This window comes from Exophiala xenobiotica, assembly GCF_000835505.1.
Source record: "Exophiala xenobiotica strain CBS 118157 unplaced genomic scaffold supercont1.5, whole genome shotgun sequence".
Taxonomy (NCBI): Eukaryota; Fungi; Ascomycota; class Eurotiomycetes; order Chaetothyriales; family Herpotrichiellaceae; genus Exophiala; species Exophiala xenobiotica.
In genome coordinates this window covers 667,314-687,853 of record NW_013562490.1, presented here as the reverse complement: position 1 = coordinate 687,853, position 20,540 = coordinate 667,314, and the positions used below count along the sequence as shown (strand labels likewise).

At 52.7% G+C, this 20,540-nt stretch overlaps 10 protein-coding genes across 11 annotated transcripts; 6 read left to right on the top strand and 4 right to left on the bottom strand.

Annotated features, from left to right (window-relative positions):
• Window positions 1-585: 585 nt before the first annotated feature.
• Window positions 586-2,361, top strand: PV05_07962 (uncharacterized protein; the record flags this gene model as incomplete). Its single annotated transcript, XM_013457446.1, has 2 exons — window positions 586-1,577; window positions 1,624-2,361. 2 exons carry the CDS (start codon window positions 586-588, stop codon window positions 1,988-1,990), a joined length of 1,359 nt encoding a protein of 452 aa, XP_013312900.1. The 3' UTR covers window positions 1,991-2,361.
• Window positions 2,362-2,366: 5 nt separating this feature from the next.
• Window positions 2,367-3,488, bottom strand: PV05_07961 (uncharacterized protein; the record flags this gene model as incomplete). Its single annotated transcript, XM_013457445.1, has 2 exons — window positions 2,367-2,621; window positions 2,676-3,488. The coding sequence occupies 2 exons, from the start codon at window positions 3,486-3,488 to the stop codon at window positions 2,367-2,369; spliced, it is 1,068 nt and encodes a 355-aa protein (XP_013312899.1).
• Window positions 3,489-5,364: 1,876 nt separating this feature from the next.
• On the top strand, window positions 5,365-6,921 carry PV05_07960 (uncharacterized protein; the record flags this gene model as incomplete). Its single annotated transcript, XM_013457444.1, has 5 exons — window positions 5,365-5,608; window positions 5,703-6,226; window positions 6,253-6,462; window positions 6,541-6,634; window positions 6,758-6,921. The coding sequence occupies 5 exons, from the start codon at window positions 5,365-5,367 to the stop codon at window positions 6,919-6,921; spliced, it is 1,236 nt and encodes a 411-aa protein (XP_013312898.1).
• A 66-nt stretch (window positions 6,922-6,987) lies between these two features.
• Window positions 6,988-8,956, top strand: PV05_07959. 2 transcript variants are annotated; one of them, XM_013457443.1, is made up of 4 exons: window positions 6,988-7,084; window positions 7,199-7,318; window positions 7,471-7,691; window positions 7,815-8,956. In XM_013457443.1, the coding sequence occupies exons 1-4, from the start codon at window positions 7,048-7,050 to the stop codon at window positions 8,247-8,249; spliced, it is 813 nt and encodes a 270-aa protein (XP_013312897.1). In that variant the 5' UTR covers window positions 6,988-7,047; the 3' UTR covers window positions 8,250-8,956. The 2 variants fall into 2 exon arrangements, with proteins under 2 accessions (XP_013312897.1, XP_013312896.1); XM_013457442.1 differs by having other exon boundaries at window positions 6,988-7,318.
• A 324-nt stretch (window positions 8,957-9,280) lies between these two features.
• Window positions 9,281-10,812, bottom strand: PV05_07958 (uncharacterized protein; the record flags this gene model as incomplete). Its single annotated transcript, XM_013457441.1, has 3 exons — window positions 9,281-9,752; window positions 9,813-10,644; window positions 10,698-10,812. 3 exons carry the CDS (start codon window positions 10,810-10,812, stop codon window positions 9,281-9,283), a joined length of 1,419 nt encoding a protein of 472 aa, XP_013312895.1.
• A 408-nt stretch (window positions 10,813-11,220) lies between these two features.
• On the top strand, window positions 11,221-12,934 carry PV05_07957 (uncharacterized protein; the record flags this gene model as incomplete). Its single annotated transcript, XM_013457440.1, has 2 exons — window positions 11,221-11,264; window positions 11,959-12,934. The coding sequence occupies 2 exons, from the start codon at window positions 11,221-11,223 to the stop codon at window positions 12,932-12,934; spliced, it is 1,020 nt and encodes a 339-aa protein (XP_013312894.1).
• A 714-nt stretch (window positions 12,935-13,648) lies between these two features.
• PV05_07956 (uncharacterized protein) lies at window positions 13,649-14,887 on the bottom strand (the record flags this gene model as incomplete). Its single annotated transcript, XM_013457439.1, has 1 exon — window positions 13,649-14,887. One exon carries the CDS (start codon window positions 14,885-14,887, stop codon window positions 13,649-13,651), a length of 1,239 nt encoding a protein of 412 aa, XP_013312893.1.
• A 687-nt stretch (window positions 14,888-15,574) lies between these two features.
• PV05_07955 (uncharacterized protein) lies at window positions 15,575-18,175 on the top strand. The gene has a single exon (XM_013457438.1). The coding sequence runs from the start codon at window positions 15,919-15,921 to the stop codon at window positions 17,872-17,874; it is 1,956 nt and encodes a 651-aa protein (XP_013312892.1). The 5' UTR covers window positions 15,575-15,918; the 3' UTR covers window positions 17,875-18,175.
• On the bottom strand, window positions 17,963-18,250 carry PV05_07954 (uncharacterized protein; the record flags this gene model as incomplete). The annotated part of the gene is made up of 1 exon (XM_013457437.1): window positions 17,963-18,250. The coding sequence occupies one exon, from the start codon at window positions 18,248-18,250 to the stop codon at window positions 17,963-17,965; it is 288 nt and encodes a 95-aa protein (XP_013312891.1).
• Window positions 18,251-18,549: 299 nt separating this feature from the next.
• On the top strand, window positions 18,550-19,647 carry PV05_07953 (uncharacterized protein). Its single transcript, XM_013457436.1, has one exon. It carries the CDS (start codon window positions 18,747-18,749, stop codon window positions 19,254-19,256), a length of 510 nt encoding a protein of 169 aa, XP_013312890.1. The 5' UTR covers window positions 18,550-18,746; the 3' UTR covers window positions 19,257-19,647.
• The last annotated feature ends 893 nt before the right edge of the window (window positions 19,648-20,540 follow it).

Below are 20,540 nucleotides of genomic sequence, written 5' to 3'. Positions count from 1 at the left end.
CTACACAAGTAGACTACTTGGGCGCTTGATATTTTGGCACCCGATAAGAATCGGAAGGGAGCCTCACGCCCAGTCTGCTCCGCTTATCACAACCGAGCGAACGACCAGCGTACCATGGAGGTCCTTGAAAATACATGAGCAAGAGGCAACGGCCATGCGACTTCTGTCGCTCACGCAAGTCTGCCTGTCTCATCAAGAATAGCCCGCCTTGCAGACTTTGCTAACTGCATGCCCGCGACTGTACATTTCTTCAACAAACTTCCTCGCGAGGAAGGCCAGCCCAAAACAGAGAAACAACATCCGAAATCTCAACAGCACTCGCTTCTCCTGGTGGACAAGTCCCTTCTGCTCCTGGGATACTCCTCCAACCATATGCACCTGCCATGGGTCATGCGTCTCTGGATGCTGAGTATGCCGGTATCATGGATACGGCGCCCTTCACGGCACCGGCGCCCCCTTTTGTGTACCAGCAATCCGGCCACGATGATGGCTTGGGGGACTCGGTGTACAACATGTGGAGCTCGTTTGACGACTACTTGGCAATAAATAGATGAACTTAATCTTGATCCTGTCCTGGGTCCTAATATGAGCCAAGGCTCAAGCCCCTCTGGTGCTGCCAACAGTGCCGAACGAAATTCACCGCCTCATCAAGAATCATCACGTCCGGCACACCTATTGGATACTGACGGCCCAACAACGGCACAGGCTAGTGGAATGACAGCCGATATCGATCCCTTCCTGCTGTCAATGTTTCAATTCAACAGTGAAAGGAAGTTTGGATTCAACAAGCTGACCACGCAGTCAGTTAGCCAAGAGAAAGTGCCGGTCCATTTTAGCTTGGCTCAGCCATCAGTTTTCCGGGACAGTCGAGAAGAAGTCGGTATGGATCTTGCTCTCGGAGATTCGGCCCAACACACTTTGGAATCTCTTTTCTCAATCGAAACAGGCCAACGACTCCTGGCCCTATACAAAGAGTACGTTGCACCACAGTATCCAATATTTGCCCTGTCCAATCCACTCGACACGAGAAAATCTCCACCATACCTCCTCGCAGCGGTATATTCCATTGTACAGCCATTTGTTCAACTCGACGATATACTATTCATTGAGCGTGCCTATGACACACCTCCTTATGCACAGCTATCCAGGATTGTTTGGAGAGAACTGTTTGCCGAACTACATGCTCCTAGCATTCCTGTCATTCAAGCTCTGCTATTGATCGTGGTACGCCCACCGACGACCGACCATCTGTCGGAGGCAGCCTGGAAATGGAATCTGTTCGGCACCTTGGTCGCCGCGGCACAGACGCTTGGACTGCACCAAAATCCCAAGACATGGCATATCCCAGGATGGCAAATCTCGCAAAGACGAAGAATATCCTGGACGCTTTATGCAACTGATAAATGGCTTGCTTGTGCGTTTGGCAAGCCGCCACTACTGCATCCGAACAATTGGCTTGTCGATTCTTTGTCCAACTGTGACAGTTTCGATGCCGGAATCAGCCCTGAAGAGTTGTCCTACCTCTTATCATTTTCCTGCCTGACATCAATCCTTTCCAAAAGTCTGCAAAAGCTCTTGTAAGTCAAATCTCCCTGAGTCTTTCCATACCTGCTTACAGTCTAGCTCCCTGCGGGCATTGGGCTTGCTGATATCCGAACCTTCTGCGACAAGTGCATTGGCACAGGAAGTTCTCACAGAACCCGTTGCCTGTCGAGCCCACCTGCCATCTGCCCAGGATGCTACAGGTCAGCGCAAGGAAACGCTGGCCTTGAAGACTGCCTGCGAACTGGGTTATGCTTGTATAATGATTCAGATTTCCCGCGCCACCATTCGTCCATATCTGACTGCGGCCGAAACCCAAGAGGACCAGAACGGGACCGCGGATGAATACAAACATGCGCGAGTTCAGGCTCGGACAGCCGTCAGAGAAGCTGTCGAGTTTATTGAAACTCTAGATCTGGACCATGCCAACATCTTCTGTCCGATCTGAAGTCAGCATACCATTTCCTCCATCTATCATTTTCTGCTACTGATGGTGCTCACATCGAAGACGCCCGAGGAGTCGCTCGAGTGGGTTAACGACTTTCAGAGAGCCTATCAGCAATTGAGATCCAAGTCAAGGCTGGTAAAACCACTCCGATTTGCATCATTACGAATCGGCTCCATATTTTGGAAGAGTATTAGCAAAGTCTTCAGGGTAGAACCTCATGTCCTTGAAGCATTCCAAACGGCCAAAGTCAACCTCGGGTCTATCCAGAAATGACCACTACAATTCAAGCTATTAGGTGCGCCTTGTTCAAGATGACTAGCCGCTGAGCTCCTTGGTATAGCAGCAGAAGAAGCAAATTGCCCACTGTTACTACCACTCATAACTCATCATGCCTCGGGTATGCGTTATCAATCACTTTCTTAACCTCAATAGGGAAGAACGATATATTTCCGACCATTCCCCAGCCCGTTGCGGGTAAATCGGTTCTCTTCTCCCACACGGCAGATGAGGGGAGCTCGTCTTTCAACCGTTCTTTCAAGGCATCGACCTCGTCCATGACTCGCATGAGATTTCCTCCCATGACATCCCGCATCTCGTCTTCGGTCCAACCTCGTGAAAGAAGTTCTGCCACCTGAGTGGGGCCTGTGAGCTCATGCAGAAAGCAAAAGACGGCATCCAAACTTACAAGGTGGGGATACTTGCTGGCATCTTCCTGGCCCTCGACCGAGGTGTACATTCCATCAAAATCCGAGGCAATACCGACGTGCTTCTTCCCTGCAATAGAAGCAATGTATTCGATATGGTCTGCCACGCCACTCATGTTAGCTGACGGGCCGGTACTGATAAAGTGTGGATAGAAGACAGATTGGATGACGCCGTGGTTCTTTTCCGGCCCGTCCCCAATCATTCGAAGAACTTCATCCGGCACGTTACGCGGATGATCGCACAGCTGTCGAGCCCCTGCATGTGTCCAGACAACCGGCGCCTTGGTGATGGCAAGAACTTGCTTCATCGTCTCGGCTGTGGTGTGGGAGAGGTCCACCATAATACCTAGTCGATTCAGCTCTTTAATCAATTCGCGTCCCAGATCCGTCAACCCATTGTCGGCATGTACAGGCACAAGGCCTGGGTGTCCGTACCCAGCCGATGAAGCAAAGGAGCTTTGACAGCTATGTGTCAGAGTCAGATAGCGAACACCCAGCTGTGCGAACATGCGCAAAACGCCCAAAGAGTTGCCTAGCAGGTGAGTCCCTTCCATGCCTAGGAGCGAAGCGATCTTGCCGGCGGAAAAAGCTCCCTTGATGTCCGCTGACGAGTGTGCATACTGCATATGTTGAGGATGTCTCTGGATCATGTTTTGGATCAGATCCAGCATTTCCAACGAGTCTCGGAGGCTACTAGTCGGCACGTTGAAATCGGCCCCTGTTTCTTCTCCCTGGGTGTCAGGACATGGAGCCCATACGGTCCAAAATGCGCCTCCGAGCCTTCCTTCTCGCATTCTGGGAATGTCTACATGGCCCGGGAGGGATTCAGCAAGCTGTGGAATTCCATCCAATGGCTTGCGATCTGGATAGACGAGTTAGAATCGACGATCTCGCCCGCAGCAGTCAGATGGGGAGGGAATTCTACTCAAAGACCGGATGACCTGAAGAAGGTCGATATGTGTGTCTATCAGAGGGCTCCCTTCCATCAGTTTAACAGCCTGCTCATAGTAAGGATCGGGATATGCGAGCGCACTGGGCCCGAGGGTAGCGGATAGGAATAGTGAAGCCCCGAGCATGGCTATCCGACTCCAATACATAGTAGGTCAATAACAAAGGGACATCAAATCCAGCCCACTACATCTCAATGCAAAACAAAATATTTGCTTTCTTAGGTGTGTTTGGGCTTGTTGTTTTTTATGGCTAAACAGTAACGGAATACTCGTAGAGCGTCTTGAAAAAAGTGTCAATCATACGTCCAGGTTACCAGCTGTGAGTCTGTACTACGGGACCATTCTCAGGCTGTCATGGTCGAGGATGCTGGTACTCGTCGGTCATTGGCGGCGTCCATCCTGTATAAGACTTACGATCAATGCCGATCTAGGCGAAAGTCTTCGTCGCATCCTTATCGCGACGCCTATATATACAGGACCGGACTTTTCTCCGATTGCAAAGAAAATCATTGACAGCTCTATCGAAAGGGTGCAAGATTTGGAATACTCCGTTATGTCGTACTTGATAGCAAATATCCATCTTAATCTATCTTCACTTGGGCGTGCGGACGACCTGGCGCAACTCGGTCGTTCACCCTTCTTCGGGATTTTGAGATGGACGATATTTGCGGAAAATGGTCTATCAAGGGATGCTCGACAGTCATCGTGCAGCAAGATGGTGACGGCAAATGGACTGACGAAATTTTGACTTTTGGAGAGCGTAACGACGAAGGAGATCAAGTCGACGCAGATGTAAGCAACCAAAAACCCACATGTATACCGTCATTAGCGAGTGACACCAGCAGCAAAGGTGGGAAAAGAATGAACGTTGACAGGAATATCTCCCGGAGCAGACGCGATTCTTCATCGCATCCAATTCGAAGTTGTTCTGTGTCTTGGCTACGGGCATCGCATTGGAGAATGCTGGGTACCTGAAAGGATTCAAGACTCGAACCAAGGATGTCGTTCCCGAATATCGCCTTCAAAATCCCTGTATAACAGAGGCGGTGACTTTTGAGGACGCCTTTGCTCATCTCACTGGCCTTCCAAGGCATGATATCTACACCACTCATGAGGCTTCAACGTTGGACGACCAGGTCCGTATGGCACTGCCATAACTACTACCCCGTCTATGGCTAATGGTCGTGTTAGCTGCGACTGATAGGTGGTATGAAATTATCTCTTGGTCTTAGAGAGGCTACTCAATATCACAATCCGGTGAGAACAAGGAAACTGAACACACTGGGCTGTGACTGCGTGTTTCTGACCCTTGACCCAATAGGCATTACGATCTGATCGCCCTCGTTGTCGAGAAGATCACCGATCAGGACTACCCCTCCTACGTCCGTGAGAAAATCCTCGAGCCGCTGGGAATGCTTTCAAGCTCAGTCCTGGTAAGCTCGATGCTGGAATCCAATAATTTCGCCAAGGGCTACTGGCACCACTACGAGACGCCGGAGTCCCCCGGCCGATCTATCGAACTTCCCATGGGTCTGAGAGACGGCACCGTGGCATGCTTGGGAGCAGGAAGAATGTCGAGCACTGCTCGAGATATGGCTGTGTGGCTCAAGACATTGCTCGGGGATGGCCGGCACCCTCAAAGTGGGTGAGCTTTGTGGCGCAACGTTTTCACACCGGTCGCGTGGTCGGCGTTGTCGTCTTCTTTTGGGGGTTGACGTTGATGGGCACCTCCATCACTCAAAACTTCGCGGGCTTGGTGAGTGTTCGATTCATATTGGGGGGTTTGATGAGTGTGACCTCCCCGGCCTGGGTTCTGATCACCTCAATCTTCTACCGCCGAGAAGAGCAAGCCTTCCGCGTCATGTTCTGGTGGAGTATGAACGGCTTGTCCCTTGCCGTAGGTGGCATCATTTCTTTCTGCTGTGGTTACATCGAAGTCAACAATATCTCGTCTTGGAAGTGGAGTGAGTCTACCTTTCTTTCCCCAGTTCTCTACCGTGAGAGCAGATCTGGGTCTTTATGGAAAACCGTGTACGCTGATGCCTTCCCCTTTCACAGTCTATATCATTGAAGGATCTCTTACCGTCCTCTGGGGCGTCGTCCTCTTCTGGGTCTTCCCCATGTCGCCGCAAACCGCCAAATTCTTCACGGCCGAGGAAAAGAAATGCGCCGTCGCTCGTCTGGCAACCAACAAGACCGGAACCAAGGAACCCAAGATCAAAAAGTATCAGATCATCGAGGCCATCGGCCCGCGCAAGGACCCCCAAGGTTGGCTCATCTTCTGGATCATGTTCTTCAATGAATTCGTCAACGGCGGCTTCGGCATTTTCTTCTCCCTCACCCTGAACCAGCTGGGATACACGCAGCTCATGAGCTCCGTATTGGGTATCCCCGTCGGTTTCTCTCAGATCTTCTGGATGGTCGGCGCTGGCGCGTTCACCCTGAAGTTCAAGAACGTCCGCATCCTCATGTGCCAACTGGCCCTTGTGCCCGCATTTATCGGCTTTCTACTCCAGATTGCTATCCCCGAGGAGAGGGCCGCGTTGCAAAGACCATCGGCGTGTGCTTGTCACTCGGCTTCTGTGCGACCTTTGCGCTGACCTTCCAGCTCCCCGCCCAAAACGCAGGCGGCTTCACCAAGCGAACCACCCTGACCAGCTTGGGTTTCCTGGGCTCATCGCTCGGAAACATTGTTGGTCCCCACGTCTTCTATGAAGGCCAAACCCCGCGCTACCTTACCGGCTACGTATGCGATTTGGTCTGCTTCGTTATCCAAATCATTCTGTTGCAGATTCTGAAGTGGTGCTATATGCGAGAGGTAAATATCGAAAAAAATCCCCTGCGCTAACCTAGTTCCTGATATAGTATTGACTGACTGTTTTTCTTCTTTCTACAGAATAAGAGGCGTGATGAAACATATGGCCCTCCGGTCGCTGAGGCTGGCGACGCCATCACCGATCTGACAGATATAGAGAACCACAACTTCCGATGTAAGTTTTCTCTTAGGATTCCCCGGACATTTTATCTCATTTTTTCTAACCTCGTGTAAATCAGACTGCTACTAGATCTTCTTATGGGCTAGAAACAACTTCCTATGTCAGTATATCATTTAGTTAGGCCTGTAACAATGAATAACATCAATGAAACCTTGATCTTCGAGGGATGGCAACTGTCGCCGATACCGACTGTTGGCGTTGCTGCTGCTGTTGCGGACTTCCGCGAGTGGGTATCAAAAGTGGGTGAAAAAGCACAAAGCATCACGACATTTCTCACGTAAGCAAAAAGTCCGATCTTGAACTCGAACTCGGACGCGGTCGAGGCACAAGACCAATTGCCAATACTAGTACTATAAGCACATTTTCCCGGCTCCCTTCCACTGCTCAAAGCACGAAAATCATTTAGGATGTTTCAATCGGTAGCGAGGTACACCAATGATGCAGGTATTTCGCACCTCTCCAACACGGCTCCCCAAGGCCGAGTTCTTCAGCGCGTGTAGCGAAAGCTCAGACCTGGACCTCCAATTTACTGATCTTCCATGTTGTCGACCTGTACAGCTGGCATTGAGAAGGCCTTGAAACTCGTCCAGTCCTTTTCTCAAGTCGCCGAAGTCATTGTTGCCTCGACACCCAAAGAAGTCGCGCAGTGGGCGACTGCCAAAGACCAAGCAAATATCGGTAAGTCCACGCTCCCTTTACCGGCGATACCTCTCGTCGTTGTTCTGGTAAATCCCTTTGGATTGTTACATTGCCTGTTTTCGCCTTGGTCTCTTCGTGGTCTAACGCGGGCATGGAGGAGTGAGGGCGTTGGCTGACCTGGAATCCCGCAGCCCGCCGTTTCTTCCGATTGTTCAAATGGATCGACTGCTGGACGACGTCTTACAATCTATTCCAAGCATACACAGGACCCAAGCAAATTGCCAGAGATGATAAAGGGAGGACCATAGAACAAACGCGAAGGGAAGCCGACGGTGATTCCGTCAGAGTTTTACTCACGATCGCAAAGCTCTCGCTCCTGGGCATTTTCTTGTTCATGGAGATGTTCTGCATTGTAAGCACTACTACCCTTCTCCAAATCGCCACCATCTCTGCGTCCCTAGGATGTCTGTGTTATGTACGGGCTACCTGGATCGTATTCAAATTGACACTAACCGGCACCGCCAATGACGGCTAGGCCGACGCAATGCACATCACGCACAACAGCTGGGCGCCGACATTGCAGATCGAGTCGCTCAAATTCTGGTTCTGGTCTCTCGCCGCATCTGCCTTGCTGGGCCTTTACGAGTTGTTCTTACTCGATTTCGGCCCGGCGGCGACGGCGCAGACCCCGATGAGCGAGAAGACCCAGCAGGTCAAAGTCACTGTCAAGGCCGACGGCAAGAAGGAAAGATCCACATTGGTCGAAACAACAAAGACCGTACCTCAGGGTCCGAGTCGAGCCAGCAGGCGACAGGCTATACTCAAGGGCATTGTGGCAGATGTATGCGACATGCTCATCCCCGGTGACATTGTTGGTTGGATGCCGCTTGGCCCAGTGCCAGTCGGTATTGCCGGCTCGATCAGCGCTGTGCTCGGCGGATCGGATATTTGGGCACGCGTCAATCCTTGACCACTTCCATGAAAAGACAAGTGCAAAGGAAGGGACTTGGGGCAGGACAAGGAATCGCATGCCAAACCCCCGAACACCTTGCACCTGATGGTCGACGCGGGCCCTAAATCGACCTAATGCCTAACGAGAGCAGCATGGGCGTGCTGTGTGGCCCCCTTGGAGAATATGCAATGCAGCTGTCCAGGGTAATAGGCATCGGTAGGGCAGCGGCGCCGTTGTGTATGCACACTATCTCAGGGCGCAGCCAGTCGCATGCTGGTGGTGCCAGGGCACGCTGCCTCTTCCACCGGCGCGAAAACCCCCTCCTCCAGTTAGGCTCTGATGGGTTCTAAGTTACCTACGACCTGACCTGACCCCTGGCACCGCGAGTCCCACGCTGGGTACGCACGTCATACATACTTCCCCCATTGCCGACCAAGAAGAATTGTCAAGGTCCTGATCCCTGCCACATGTCTGGATACGCGTGCAGACAGTCGTTTGCTGTGCTCTACTCTAGCCTTAGGCTCCGGCCTCGCAAGAAAGACCTCCGAGTAGGCACAAGATAGCATCCCTGTGCCGAGTACTGGCTATGCTTTGCGGTGTAGCCCTGAATCCAACTTCATCAGGGTTTGGGAGCAGATCACGAGAAGCACAGGCGCAGTCGCAAGCACGAGACCCCCGAAGCAAGGGCTAATTTAGCCGCCGTTTTCAGAATTGCATCATGCAAGAAACTTTTCGTTTTTCATTCTTTCAATTTTCACGTGGCCATCAGTCTATCCAATGACTATACGCCGTCCATCGTTGCTGGCCGGGGTATTTCGGCCCGAGCCCATGTACAGTAGCTCGTAGTCGTAACGCACATTAAATCCCATGATATTGCTAGTTAGCGTCGCTGTCGTCGATTGATTGTTTCCCCTCCCCTGTTGGTCGCCCTCTCGGCTCTGCAGGAACACATCTTCACACTACCTAGGTAGTGTGTTCCTGCCAAGAATTACCTCCTCGCGTCACCCACCATTTTTGGGCCTGATCTCCTACGAGCTATGGACGATCTCTTAATCGTCCAAGGACTCATAGTAGCTGTAATCCTGGTTCAGGAGTGGGAAAGCGTCCGGCTCGGGCTGTCCTGAACCTCCGTGCCAGACGGGGCTGGGCAAGTTCTGGATGCCGCCGTTGGGCTGCATCGTGTCCGAGAAGACGTACTCGAAAGTCTTGGCCCATTGGACGCGGTTGTTGAAGCCCTCGAGACCCCAGAGTTCCTGGAGGAAATGCAGGAATGAAGTGTGCGTGTACGCAGAGTTTTCGGCGTACATGGTTCCCTCGTCGTGGATCAGAGTGTTTGCCGGGATCCAAGGCGAGATCAGGAAGGACGGCACACGGACACCAAGACGGGTGAAGTCGTAGGTGACGTTGTGGCCATCCGAGAGGCCGGAGAAGGTCTTGCCGTCCTCGGGAGCGGGGATTCCTGTTGGTGGAGGGACGTGGTCGGCGAACCCTCCGTGCTCATCGAAGTTGATGATCAGGAGGCTAGAAGAGGCGGAAAGTCAGTGGGTAAGTCCCAAATGTCGGGAAGAGGTCAAAACTTACGTGTTCTCCCAGTACGGAGAGTTTCGGATCGAGTCGTATAGATGCTTGATCATGAGCTCACCGGCAGCCATGTTGCTGGTTGGGTGCATGGAATCGACTGTGCAGCATTCTGGGTTGATGTATGAGAACTGAGGAAGAGTGCCGTTGGCGAGGTCGGCGTAGAATTGGTCGGCGTGCACGATCTTGTCCATCGAGTTGTCCTGGACCCATTTGTAGATGAACGAGTCAATGATGTCGGACTCGTAGTAGTTCTTCCAGGAGATGTTCTTCTTGTCCAAGGCCTCGAAGATGGACGTTGCACACGATTGTCCTGTAACGTTGGCGAACCAACCGGTGGACTGGGTGGCCGTATTGTCGACATAGCCGCACGTCGAGCCCGAAGTGGCAAACATGCGGTTAGGGTTGGTCGGCCCTGGGTGCTCCGCATGGTAGGTATCCCACATGGCATAGTTCTGGGCCAAGGTCATGAGGGTGTTGCCCTTTTTCGGGTCGTAAGCCTTGATGACAAAGGAGCTGTCTCCGGGAGTGGCGTTGTACTTGTCCGATTGGCGCTCGATGAAGCCAGACATGTCAGGAGTGTCACTGCTTGTGGGTTGCCATTTGCGGTAGATCTCATAGCTCGTGCCAGCAAAGTTGTGGTCCGGGTCGACGAGAGGGACCTCGTCTTCATACGGGCCCGCACAGATCATGATGGGTTCACCATAAATGGTCCAGTTGGGGTTGGTGAACTCATTGCAATAGTTGATGTTTCGGAGACCATCGATGTCATCACGGTAATCCCAGTAGCCGGCGATGTTGTCGAAGCTATGATTCTCCATCATTAAGTAAACCACTGGGGTCAAATCATCAGCTTGCGTTGATTACGTCCCTGCCCTTGGTACACACCGTGCTTGATCTTTGAGCTGAGACCCGACCATGTCGCGCTACGAGGCTTGATTGGTACGGCGACAGCAGAGGAGATGATGGCCAGGGCCACGGACAATCTGATAATTGGAGCCATCTTGGAAAGTATTGACGAGCGACGAGCTGTTGTCTCTTCCTGGTCCGACACGAGAAAGGGCATCCGAAGTTATCGCAACCACTTACATTATATGCTTCCCAAGGTCGGCTTCTCGCCTTGCGGTGTTTGTGCCGGCTGTGCATCTCATCGTAGATTGTACATGTTCATGAGAAGAAACGGCAAGTCGCTTCGCAAGCCTCGCAGCCAATCTTTTGCAGCTCTCCCAACACGTTGTTGCGGGATTCCAAGCGAGACAAACAGAGCAGGAGAGATCATCCTGGCGACTTCCTCCGAATAACATGACCCATGCGCCTAAGTGGCCCAAGAGGGTCTATACAGCTGACGATACTTGCACAGCAGCTTCACGTGGATGAAGGAAGCGTGGGAAGTTCTGTCCAGCTATCGATGATGGAGCGTTCCCAGAAAAAGTCGGCAGCTTCTGTGGATCCTGTGTAGACACTTTAGTGCAGGGCCTAGACTAATAGCCACTAATAGTCACTAATGTACACTAAAACCCGGCTAAAATGTTAGCGCAATGCACCAGGAACTGGGGCTTACTCGGTGGATGCTTAGGCATGCTTGTTTAGGCTTGGGAAGCTTGACCCTCCCTTCCAATCATCCTCTATACAATTCGACTTACTCCCACACGTGCGCTCGAGCTGCAGACGACCTGCATATTCCCAGGCGGGGCAAACACTCTGATCGTCACTCTGCATATCATCCTCCTTCCTCTTTTTGAGCTTCACCACGCTAACTCTCCAACCCAATTTTTTTTTCTGCCGTATTCCTGCTTTGCCATGCCGTGCACGTTGTCCATCTACAGACGGTGATTGAAAGCTGGCAATGTTGCATTCTCGAAGCTCTTCATCCTTGCGGCGCCCTGCCGGTGCAGGGCCGTTGAGTCTAGTGAGCTGCAGGGTCGTACCACGGCTTCTGGGGCCTCATTTCTCAGAGTTTTTGCCTTTTCAATGGAAGCGAGTTTGTCTTTGGTAGGAAAGTGACGTGCAAGGCACGGGTAGCCGGCTCAAGAAGTTCTTGAAAGCTATGCCTCTGCTTCGGCAAGTCGTTATCCCTCTGATGGTCCTCATTTCCTGCTTCTCAAAATCTTCCAATGAGTGAAATCTTCTTAGACATTGACCACCTAAGCACTGCAAGCACGAGACCATTGAAGAAGGTCCGCTTCTCCAAGACCAACAGCATGTTCACGGACAGCTTCGAAGACGCCAACGCCATGGCTGCCATGGTCAACTTCTTCAGACCCAGCAAATATGCATCACTACCCCGGGACCCCGAGAAAGAGGCACAGAGCAAAGCACTCTCCTCAATCTCGGAAGAGTCAGGCTCGGAAACGGGCAGCGAGACTTCAGCAGAGACTGTTTGCGAGGTTGGACTGCCTGCAGCAGAAAACGAACATAGCCCTGTGAGGGCTCGCATCATCTCAGACGCCATTATCGGGCTCTCAGACGGGCTGACAGTGCCCTTTGCGCTCACCGCAGGCCTGTCCGCACTGGGAGACACCAAGGTGGTCGTCTTCGGCGGCCTGGCCGAGCTTATTGCCGGAGCCATCTCAATGGGGCTGGGAGGTTACCTGGGAGCGAAGAGCGAAGAGGACTCATACAAAGCCACGCTGCGGTCAACGCAGTCCAGAGTCCTCGATCCCAACAGCAACCTGGCGTCCGAGATCACCTCCGTTTTCGCACCTTACCATCTCCCCCCATCAACACTGAAGGACTTTACACATCAGCTCATCACCTCAAACAACCCGGAAATGGTGGTTGACTTCCTGATGCGCTTCCAGCAGGGCACTCCTGAGCCAGCGGCCAGCCGGGCGGTCATCTGCGCCTTGACGATCGCGACCGGCTATTTTCTCGGAGGCTTTGTGCCTCTTCTCCCATACTTCTTTGCCTCAAATGTCACACAAGGCCTCATTTGGAGCATCAGCGTCATGATCCTAGCCCTCTTCGTATTCGGATACGTCAAGACGGGCATGACTGATGGTTTCAGAGGTTGGAGGTGCGTGCGCCGCGGCCTCAAGGGAGGCGGGCAGATGGTCATTGTGGGAGGTGCCGCCGCAGGGTGCGCCATGGCTGTAGTGAGAATGTTCAACTCGGTTGAGTTTTGACGAAAAAGAGATAATATGTCGAATCTAGCATCTAGCAGGAGTTTGGCATAGGGTGAATTCCGCGGGGGAATCGGGCAAAACAGCTCTCTAGCGTTCAGTGATAGTACAGACAATGAATAACCAGTGCCTGTTCCAAAATGGTTCATCAAGCTTCCTCATCGATTCCAAGCGTAACGCCCTACGACACCGTATGGACTCAGATGCACGGTACAAGTCGCACAACTGACCGTGAGCATCGGCAACGTGTGACATATACTACTGCGGTCTCCTGGGTAAAACGTGTAATCAGCGAGGTGCAAAGCAGCTGCCGCTCGAACCGTCGAAGCAGCGGCAGGGCTCGCCTTGAATAGGAGGCCCTTCTGCTACGCAAATTGCCTGGACCTCGCCTTGAGCAGGAGGCCTGGCTATCCCATAAGCTGTCCTCGCCGCTGTTTGTCGTCGAATGGCACCCTGGCGCCAAATTACACGATTTACCCATGAGACCGTAGTTGTACTAGATCACAATATCAAAGCTTGCATACTCTAGCACGAGTGCACTGGGTCAAGAAGGATCTGAAATCTGAGACATCTCCTTCTTAACTATTCAGTTGCCGCCGTGGTTAACTAACTAGGTACATGATTATTCTGACTGTTCCATAATGCTGAGGCCTGCATCTCCTTCTTCCTCATAGCATCTACTGCAAACCCTGCCCAAAGTCTCCTCACTGGAAGCGCCTAAGCTGGCGGGCCTTGCACGTTGTTTCCGGTCAACGCATCATAGGGGTATGGGTTGGTGTAGTTGTAGGTGGCGGCCTGTCCCTTGATCTGCTTGACGACGGCCGGCAAGACACCCTTTCCGTTCGCACAGGTGGAGGCGTTGGTAGGCACTGGCCAGGTGGAGACATACTTATCATCCGACAATGGGCCGGGGTACGACTCGTTGAAGTACAGGCCCAAGTCGTTGTTGTTCAGCTTGGCATTCTTGTAGCCGGTCTTGTTGGCGACCAGCTCGAAGACGTTGGCGTGGCAGTCCCATCGGCCGAGGGATGGCAGACCCCAGTTCTGAGAGACCGAGGCGATGGTGGAGTAATGGTTGTAGAAGGTGCTGTCGGTGGTACCCTTCAAGTGAGCGGGGATGGCACCTCCAATAAGGATCGAGAAGACCTTGTTGGCAATGCCGTAGGTCTCGTTCTCGTCGAAAGTCAACAGGATAAGGCTGTTGTTCATGAAGTACTCGTTTTTGAGAAGAGGCTCAAAGTAGTTACGCAGCCAGTTGGCGGAGTAGGTGATGTTGGTATCATGAGCGTCAGAGGTCATGTTGGGTGTTATGAACGACCACTGCGGAAGAGCCTTGTTCTTGATGTCGTTTTGGAAGTCGACGAAACTCTTGATCTGTCTGATGCGGGTGTCGTTGTTGGTGATGGAATCATAGAGGATCAGAGGGTTGTGCTTGCGCACGTAGTCATTCGCAAAGGTCTTCTGGTTCGAGTAGTTGAAGCCCTGGAATCCGGCATACGGGAGATCCTCTTGGTATTCGCCCCATGAGATGTGCTTGGTGTCGAGCAAGTCGACAACAGTGGCAATGTTTTCTGGGACCCTGAGGAAGTCGTCATTGTCCATCCCGAAGTGGTCGCCGCCCGCTGCAGCGCAGTAGTTTGGCTCCGAAGGATGTGTGACCGCATAGTAGTTGGTCAAAGTGATACCTTGCGAGGCAAGCCATTCCATGTTGACGTCACCAGCCGAAGCCGAGTAGTCAGTGTTCTCGAGCCAGACCTGGTAGAACCGGTCAAATGCAAGGCCCTTGACATTGCTCTTTGGAGACAGAGGCTTCACTGTGGCCTCGGCGGACTGGATTGCAGCCGTGGAAGGCTCAACAGTCGAAACCGGAGGACGAGAAGCATAGGATGAGGAGGCAGCAGGCACAGCCGCGGCGAGGTGGCCTGCGGCCAAAAGCAAGACAGCAGATGTGAGCATTTTGGAACAGAGACACAGAACACTGCGCAGAGGTACCTGGTTATGCTTGAGAGTGATGCAAATGAGACGGCACACGAGTCCAGGGTGGTCTTCCTCTTATGCTTCAAGAGAACCGTAACAGGAAATGGCACATGGTCGGTTTTTCTTTCTTTCCAGGTCTCCGTCGTTCCGCATTTCAAGCCACGTACGAGGCAGTCACTTCGTTGCGAGCCAGTAGATGTCGCACGACATGGTCATGCTGTGCTGATGACCAGCTTATTCGAGAAGGTATGGGTTAAGAAATGGATATGGCCAAGACACGAACCTCAACTAAAGTTTGCAGCTCAAGCTTCTAGCGCGGCAGACAAGGTTCAGGGTTTAAAGGCGGAGCAAAGGCTTTCGCTGGAACCCGTCCGGCAGAATTAGCAGAATTAGTGGCAACTAGTGTCGGCTAAAGCATTAGGCTGCGGGGTCGCCAAGCTTCGACCACTAGAAGCTTACTTTGAGGCACGTGTATCAGTTGGAGCTTCAACGTCGCCGACCATCAGGCAAACTGTTCCGACCGGTTTCTGCGCAAAAGCAAGCTGCTGAACAAAAGACTCTGCATGATAGGATGCTTGGTACCCGTGGGGCTTCAGAGTCGCAGCCTGGCCGAAATCCTGAGTGCCACCGGCTACGGGTCGAACGGCAAAGCAATATGACACAGCGGAGGGACTGGCCTTGCAAATCCTGGATTGAGCCTGCCCATGCAGCGTTGCAATGGAGCTCATCACGCCTCGCTTCTCAATGGAACGGCACTGGAAGGATCTCGCACTCGGCAATTGCCACCAAAAAGCCGGGCTGCATGCTCGTACCCGGCCAACATCGAGGTACAAGCGAGCACGTGCACATCGTCGATGTGAGCATGTCTCCTCTGTGGAATTGATATCGTCTCATTCCTGTCTTGTCCTCTTCTCTGAAGACCCGCCGTGGATATTCCCAGCCTCCTCGATTGATTCCAGTGTCGTCTCGAAGTCTTGAGGACGAAATCTCGGCGTCCACTGCCGAAGGCCATGGAGAAACGCAAGGCTGCCACCGTCAACCAGGTCGCGCCGGCGAGCCATCCGAGTCGGGGTGGCCTACATGCGGACGATGAGACTCAGCATCGACGCTCGACGAGCCGGACAAGGACGTTTATCCTGGCCATTGCTACCGTGATCGCCGTCCTGGCACTGGCGCTGGGGTTAGGTCTTGGACTGGGTTTGCGACACCATCACAAAACATCTTCAAGCGCCTCATCCAGCTCCTCCCCGCCCTCCAGTAACTCGTCATCCAACAATGTGAGCTCAAACGCGGCTCCGTCGTCGCAGGCATCCTTCTCAATTCCGCCATGGCGCTCGAACGTTGAGGACTACACCCTCAACATCACTGGGTGGGATTTCAATGCGCCACCTGCGACTCGCACGTATAACTTTACCATCGGCGAGGCTCATATCGCACCAGATGGCGTTTCGCGTACGGTACTCGCCATCAACGGCCGGTTCCCAGGGCCCTTGATCCGCGCCAACAGAGGCGATCGACTCCTAATCAACGTGCAGAATAACATGACGAATGCCACATCTTTTCACTGGCATGGGATCTTCCAAAACGGAACAAACTGGATGGATGGGACTTCAGGAGTCACGCAGTGTCCCATTGCGCCAGGCAAGAGTTTCTCGTACAATTTCACCGTCGACAACCAGTTCGGCACGTACTGGTACCACACCCACTATTCCACAGCAAACGGTGACGGCCCTGTCGGACCACTCATCATTCATGCACCAGAGGAAGTCGAGCTACAGAAGCACTACGACGTAGACCAAGTCGTGCTCTTACAGGACTGGTATCACGACTACAGTGAAGCATTAATCCCTGGGTATCTCGCAAGCGACAACGAGAATGCCGAGCCCGTCCCAGATAACGGCCTGATCCAAGGAACGAACTACTTCAACTGCTCTTCTCTAGACGCAGACGGCGGATATCCATGCAGCGACAACTCCTCGCGTGCCCTCTTCACCGTTGAGCACGGCAAACGCTACCGCTACCGGCTCATCAATACCGGCGCATTCGCAACATTCGAGTTCTCCGTGGACAATCATCCTCTTTCGATCATCGAGGCCGACGGCACAGCTACCGAGCTCCTCTCAGTGCATCGTCTCGACATCGCCGTGGCCCAGCGGTACTCTGTCATCTTGACCGCCAACCAGTCCTCGAGTTCAACCTACTGGATGCGGGCGCAAATGAACACATATTGCTTCGCTGATGACAATCCCGTTCTCGACGCCGACGTCCGCGCACTGGTGACGTACACCAACAGCACCAACGGGCCGACCAAGTCTGTTGATTGGAAAGACGCGCTTGACGTGACCTGCATCGGTCTCAACGCGTCGCTGCTGACCCCAACATTCAAATCTCCTGCTCCTCCCGCGACAACGATGTACTCAATCCAATCAAATTTTCAGATCGGAGACTACGCCCTGGACAGGGGCTATATGAACGGCACATCTTGGGTAATGGACGCTCAGGACCCGACGCTGAACCAGGCTGTTGCCGGTCTCAAGGCATCGAACACTTCGTTCAGCACGGCCGGAGTAGCTTCGGGCTTCAGCTCGAGCCAGTACGTCGTCAATATCCCAGAGTATGCTGTTGTGGACCTGCTGGTCACGAATTATGATGATGGCGGCCACCCCTTTCATCTCCACGGCCACCAATTTTGGGTACTTGCCTCCTCACCCGAGCAATACTTTGATTGGTCAACGTATCACAGCCTCAACGCGACTCTGCCAAGTGTTTTGAGGCGGGACACAATAGTCATTGATGCTTATGGCTGGGTGCTGATCCGGTTTGTGGCAGACAATCCGGGACTATGGGCCTTTCACTGCCATATCAGCTGGCATATGGAGGCTGGATTGTTGATGCAATTTCAATCGAGAAGCGACATCATGACCACTTGGACACTACCGGATGATGTTCTGGGACTTTGTTCATAGTCACTCAAGAGACTCCCGCGAGAGACTCATGCGAGGGACTTTTCAGAGATAGCAGCAACCTTTGGAGCCTAGCAAATGCAATCATGTTTCAGCGCAATCCATCATCGGCTGGTCTCAGAAGCTCTCGCCAGGGGTCATCGTCCCAATTAACAAATCCTTCGTCTAAGTCATCGTTCAAGAGAGACTCTGATGGATCAAATTGATACAAGGCTGGCCGATCTTGGGATAACTGTCCACCATACCCCAACTCAGGGCCAGCGTGTGTGGTATTCTTATCAGGAACGGGGTGGCTTGGATTCTCTGTGCGTTCCTCAGCCATACCTTCGGGACCTCCTATGACAGCGCTTGTGGGACTGCTCGCACCCGCTTTCTGCATGGACTCATGCGAGGTCTGATCTCCGCCCAGGGTTGTCGATGAAGATGGCCCGTACCGACAGTCTACGAGACTCTCGGAAGGCTCGGGTGGAGTCAAGTCATTCTCATGCGGTGGACGTGATCGCCGAGCCTCGTGATATCGCTCAAAGAAGGCCTGAATACCACTAGCGAGCGTCCTTTCACAAAAAGCCGCCAAGTCAGCTTCCTGATTTCCTGCGAAGACTCCATGCCCATGGGACCTCAAGAACTCTCTGAGAACTGCGGGCCCCTGACTGGTGGCGAAGTCTTGGAACGATGACAAGTCTTCCGACAGCTCGAAATCAATGTAAGGAGATTGTGGTCGAGGGAGTCCTGGAAAGAGGGATGCCGAAAATAGTATACCATTGCTCGTCTTCGGTCATTTTTGGGGGCACTCTTTGTTGCAGTTGTCTCTTCTGAGCCTCGGAGATACCTTCCCATTCGCGCATTGGGCGCTGCTCGCAGGACCGGGCTCTTAAATGGACATCGCGAACCTCCTCAGTGTTGAAGGTCTCCATGCAAACCACGCAATAGATGGGGAGTCGATGTTGCCTCGACAGATGCTGTTTGACGTACGAGATCTTGGTGAGCCGGTGTCTGTAACAGGATCTATATCGATGCGGATCTTTCTTGCAAAACGGACACGCCAGCCAGAGACGACGATTCTTTTCGAGCTTGGGAGGACACTGTTTCTTCTGAATACCTTGACATCCTTGGTCCCCCAATCGCTCCTCTTCAGGGCATCTTCCTCGTTTCTGGCCCTTCTCTCGATAGACTCCATAGACTCCTCAATATCCATCCGCGCAGTTTCAGGTACGGTCATGGTCCGCGGCGAATCGAATTGTGGTTCCGCTGGCTTCTTAGCATCTTGCCTGGTGTCATCCCTCAAACAGATTTCGGACTCTCTGGAGTCGAGTCCAGTCAAGACAGGATCCAGTCGCGAAGCATACGGTTCGTGCCAGGCTTTCATGAATCGTCCACCAGCATGAATCACTATCTCTTCAATTGGGTCTGTTCTGGCCACATCTCTCAGAGTATCTAGCATCTGGTAACGTGACAAGCTTGATTTGATTGCACAGATGGAGCCTGCGACGGATGAGAGAGAATCACACTGGCCTGGACCGGAGGAAGTGACACCTTGCGTATCTTCCAGTTTCGGCTGTGAATCGAGTGGCACAACTGGGAACGCGCCAGTATCATCGACGAAATAGATGGCGCTGCTCCGAGTGCTGTTGGTGACGATCTTTCCCGGGCCTGGAGGAGATGCGTGGAGGCTATTGCCGTCGCCATGGGTCGGAGACTCCCCGGGTGAGGCTGCTGGACTGGGTGTTCCTATTATCGATTTCTCCAGAGAAGCACGGGTTTGAAGTTGGAATTGAGTGGTATCAGCAACAGACTCTCTATGGGACCGAGCCGACCGATCCCTCTTGGATTTTTGGGCCCTCCCGGCAGGGTCGATCCCATGAGATCCGGGGGGATGGGAAAAAACAGGCATTTCTCGATAATTGGGCCTAGCAAAGGATGGCCCTCAAACATGTATGACCGTACTACGCAAGTAAAATCAGTCCACAGAAGCCAACAGGATTCATCGTTAACGAAAAGATACGCATACATGACCTTGAGAAGGAAGTTGGAGGTGTTGATGAAACCGCGCATGTCCACAATTTTTGGCTAAGCATGCCGAACCTCGAGAGCACATTTGTGCTCTTCTCGCGATCGTGCGTTTCGAGGCGCAGGCACTCGGCGCTCATTTGCTGCTAGTTGTGGCGCCGAGAAATAGAAGTCAGCTCCTGATATACACCCAGCAAGGTGGGTGTGGAGGATCTCGCATGAGCACAGAAGTATCAAGTACGTCGTGTCGCTGGTGCAACACATTTCGTACTCGTTGTGCTGTGAACAAGCAGCATTCAACAGCGAAAAAGTCCAAGTCAACTGAGTGGGCTAGAAAGAAGTACTGCCATCCTGAGCAGTTCCTTGTCAAAATAGGGCATCATAAGGGGAAGCATATCTAGAACAAAAAAAGGCATCATATGGTCATTCTGATGATCGTCTTCTACCTGTCGAGTCTGGCGAACCTACTGAAACCCAAGCACAAGTCTCTTCGACTTTGGTTAATGTCCACGACCGAGGAGCTGTTGCTGCGGCGGCTAGGTCGGCAAGAGGACGGCGAGCTTGCCGTTTACCTCCAGGACCTCTTCAGGAATTTTGACACTGCCACCATGTCGCCGTAAGTCAAGACTTCCTTGCAGCTCTTATAATGTCATCTTAGCCTC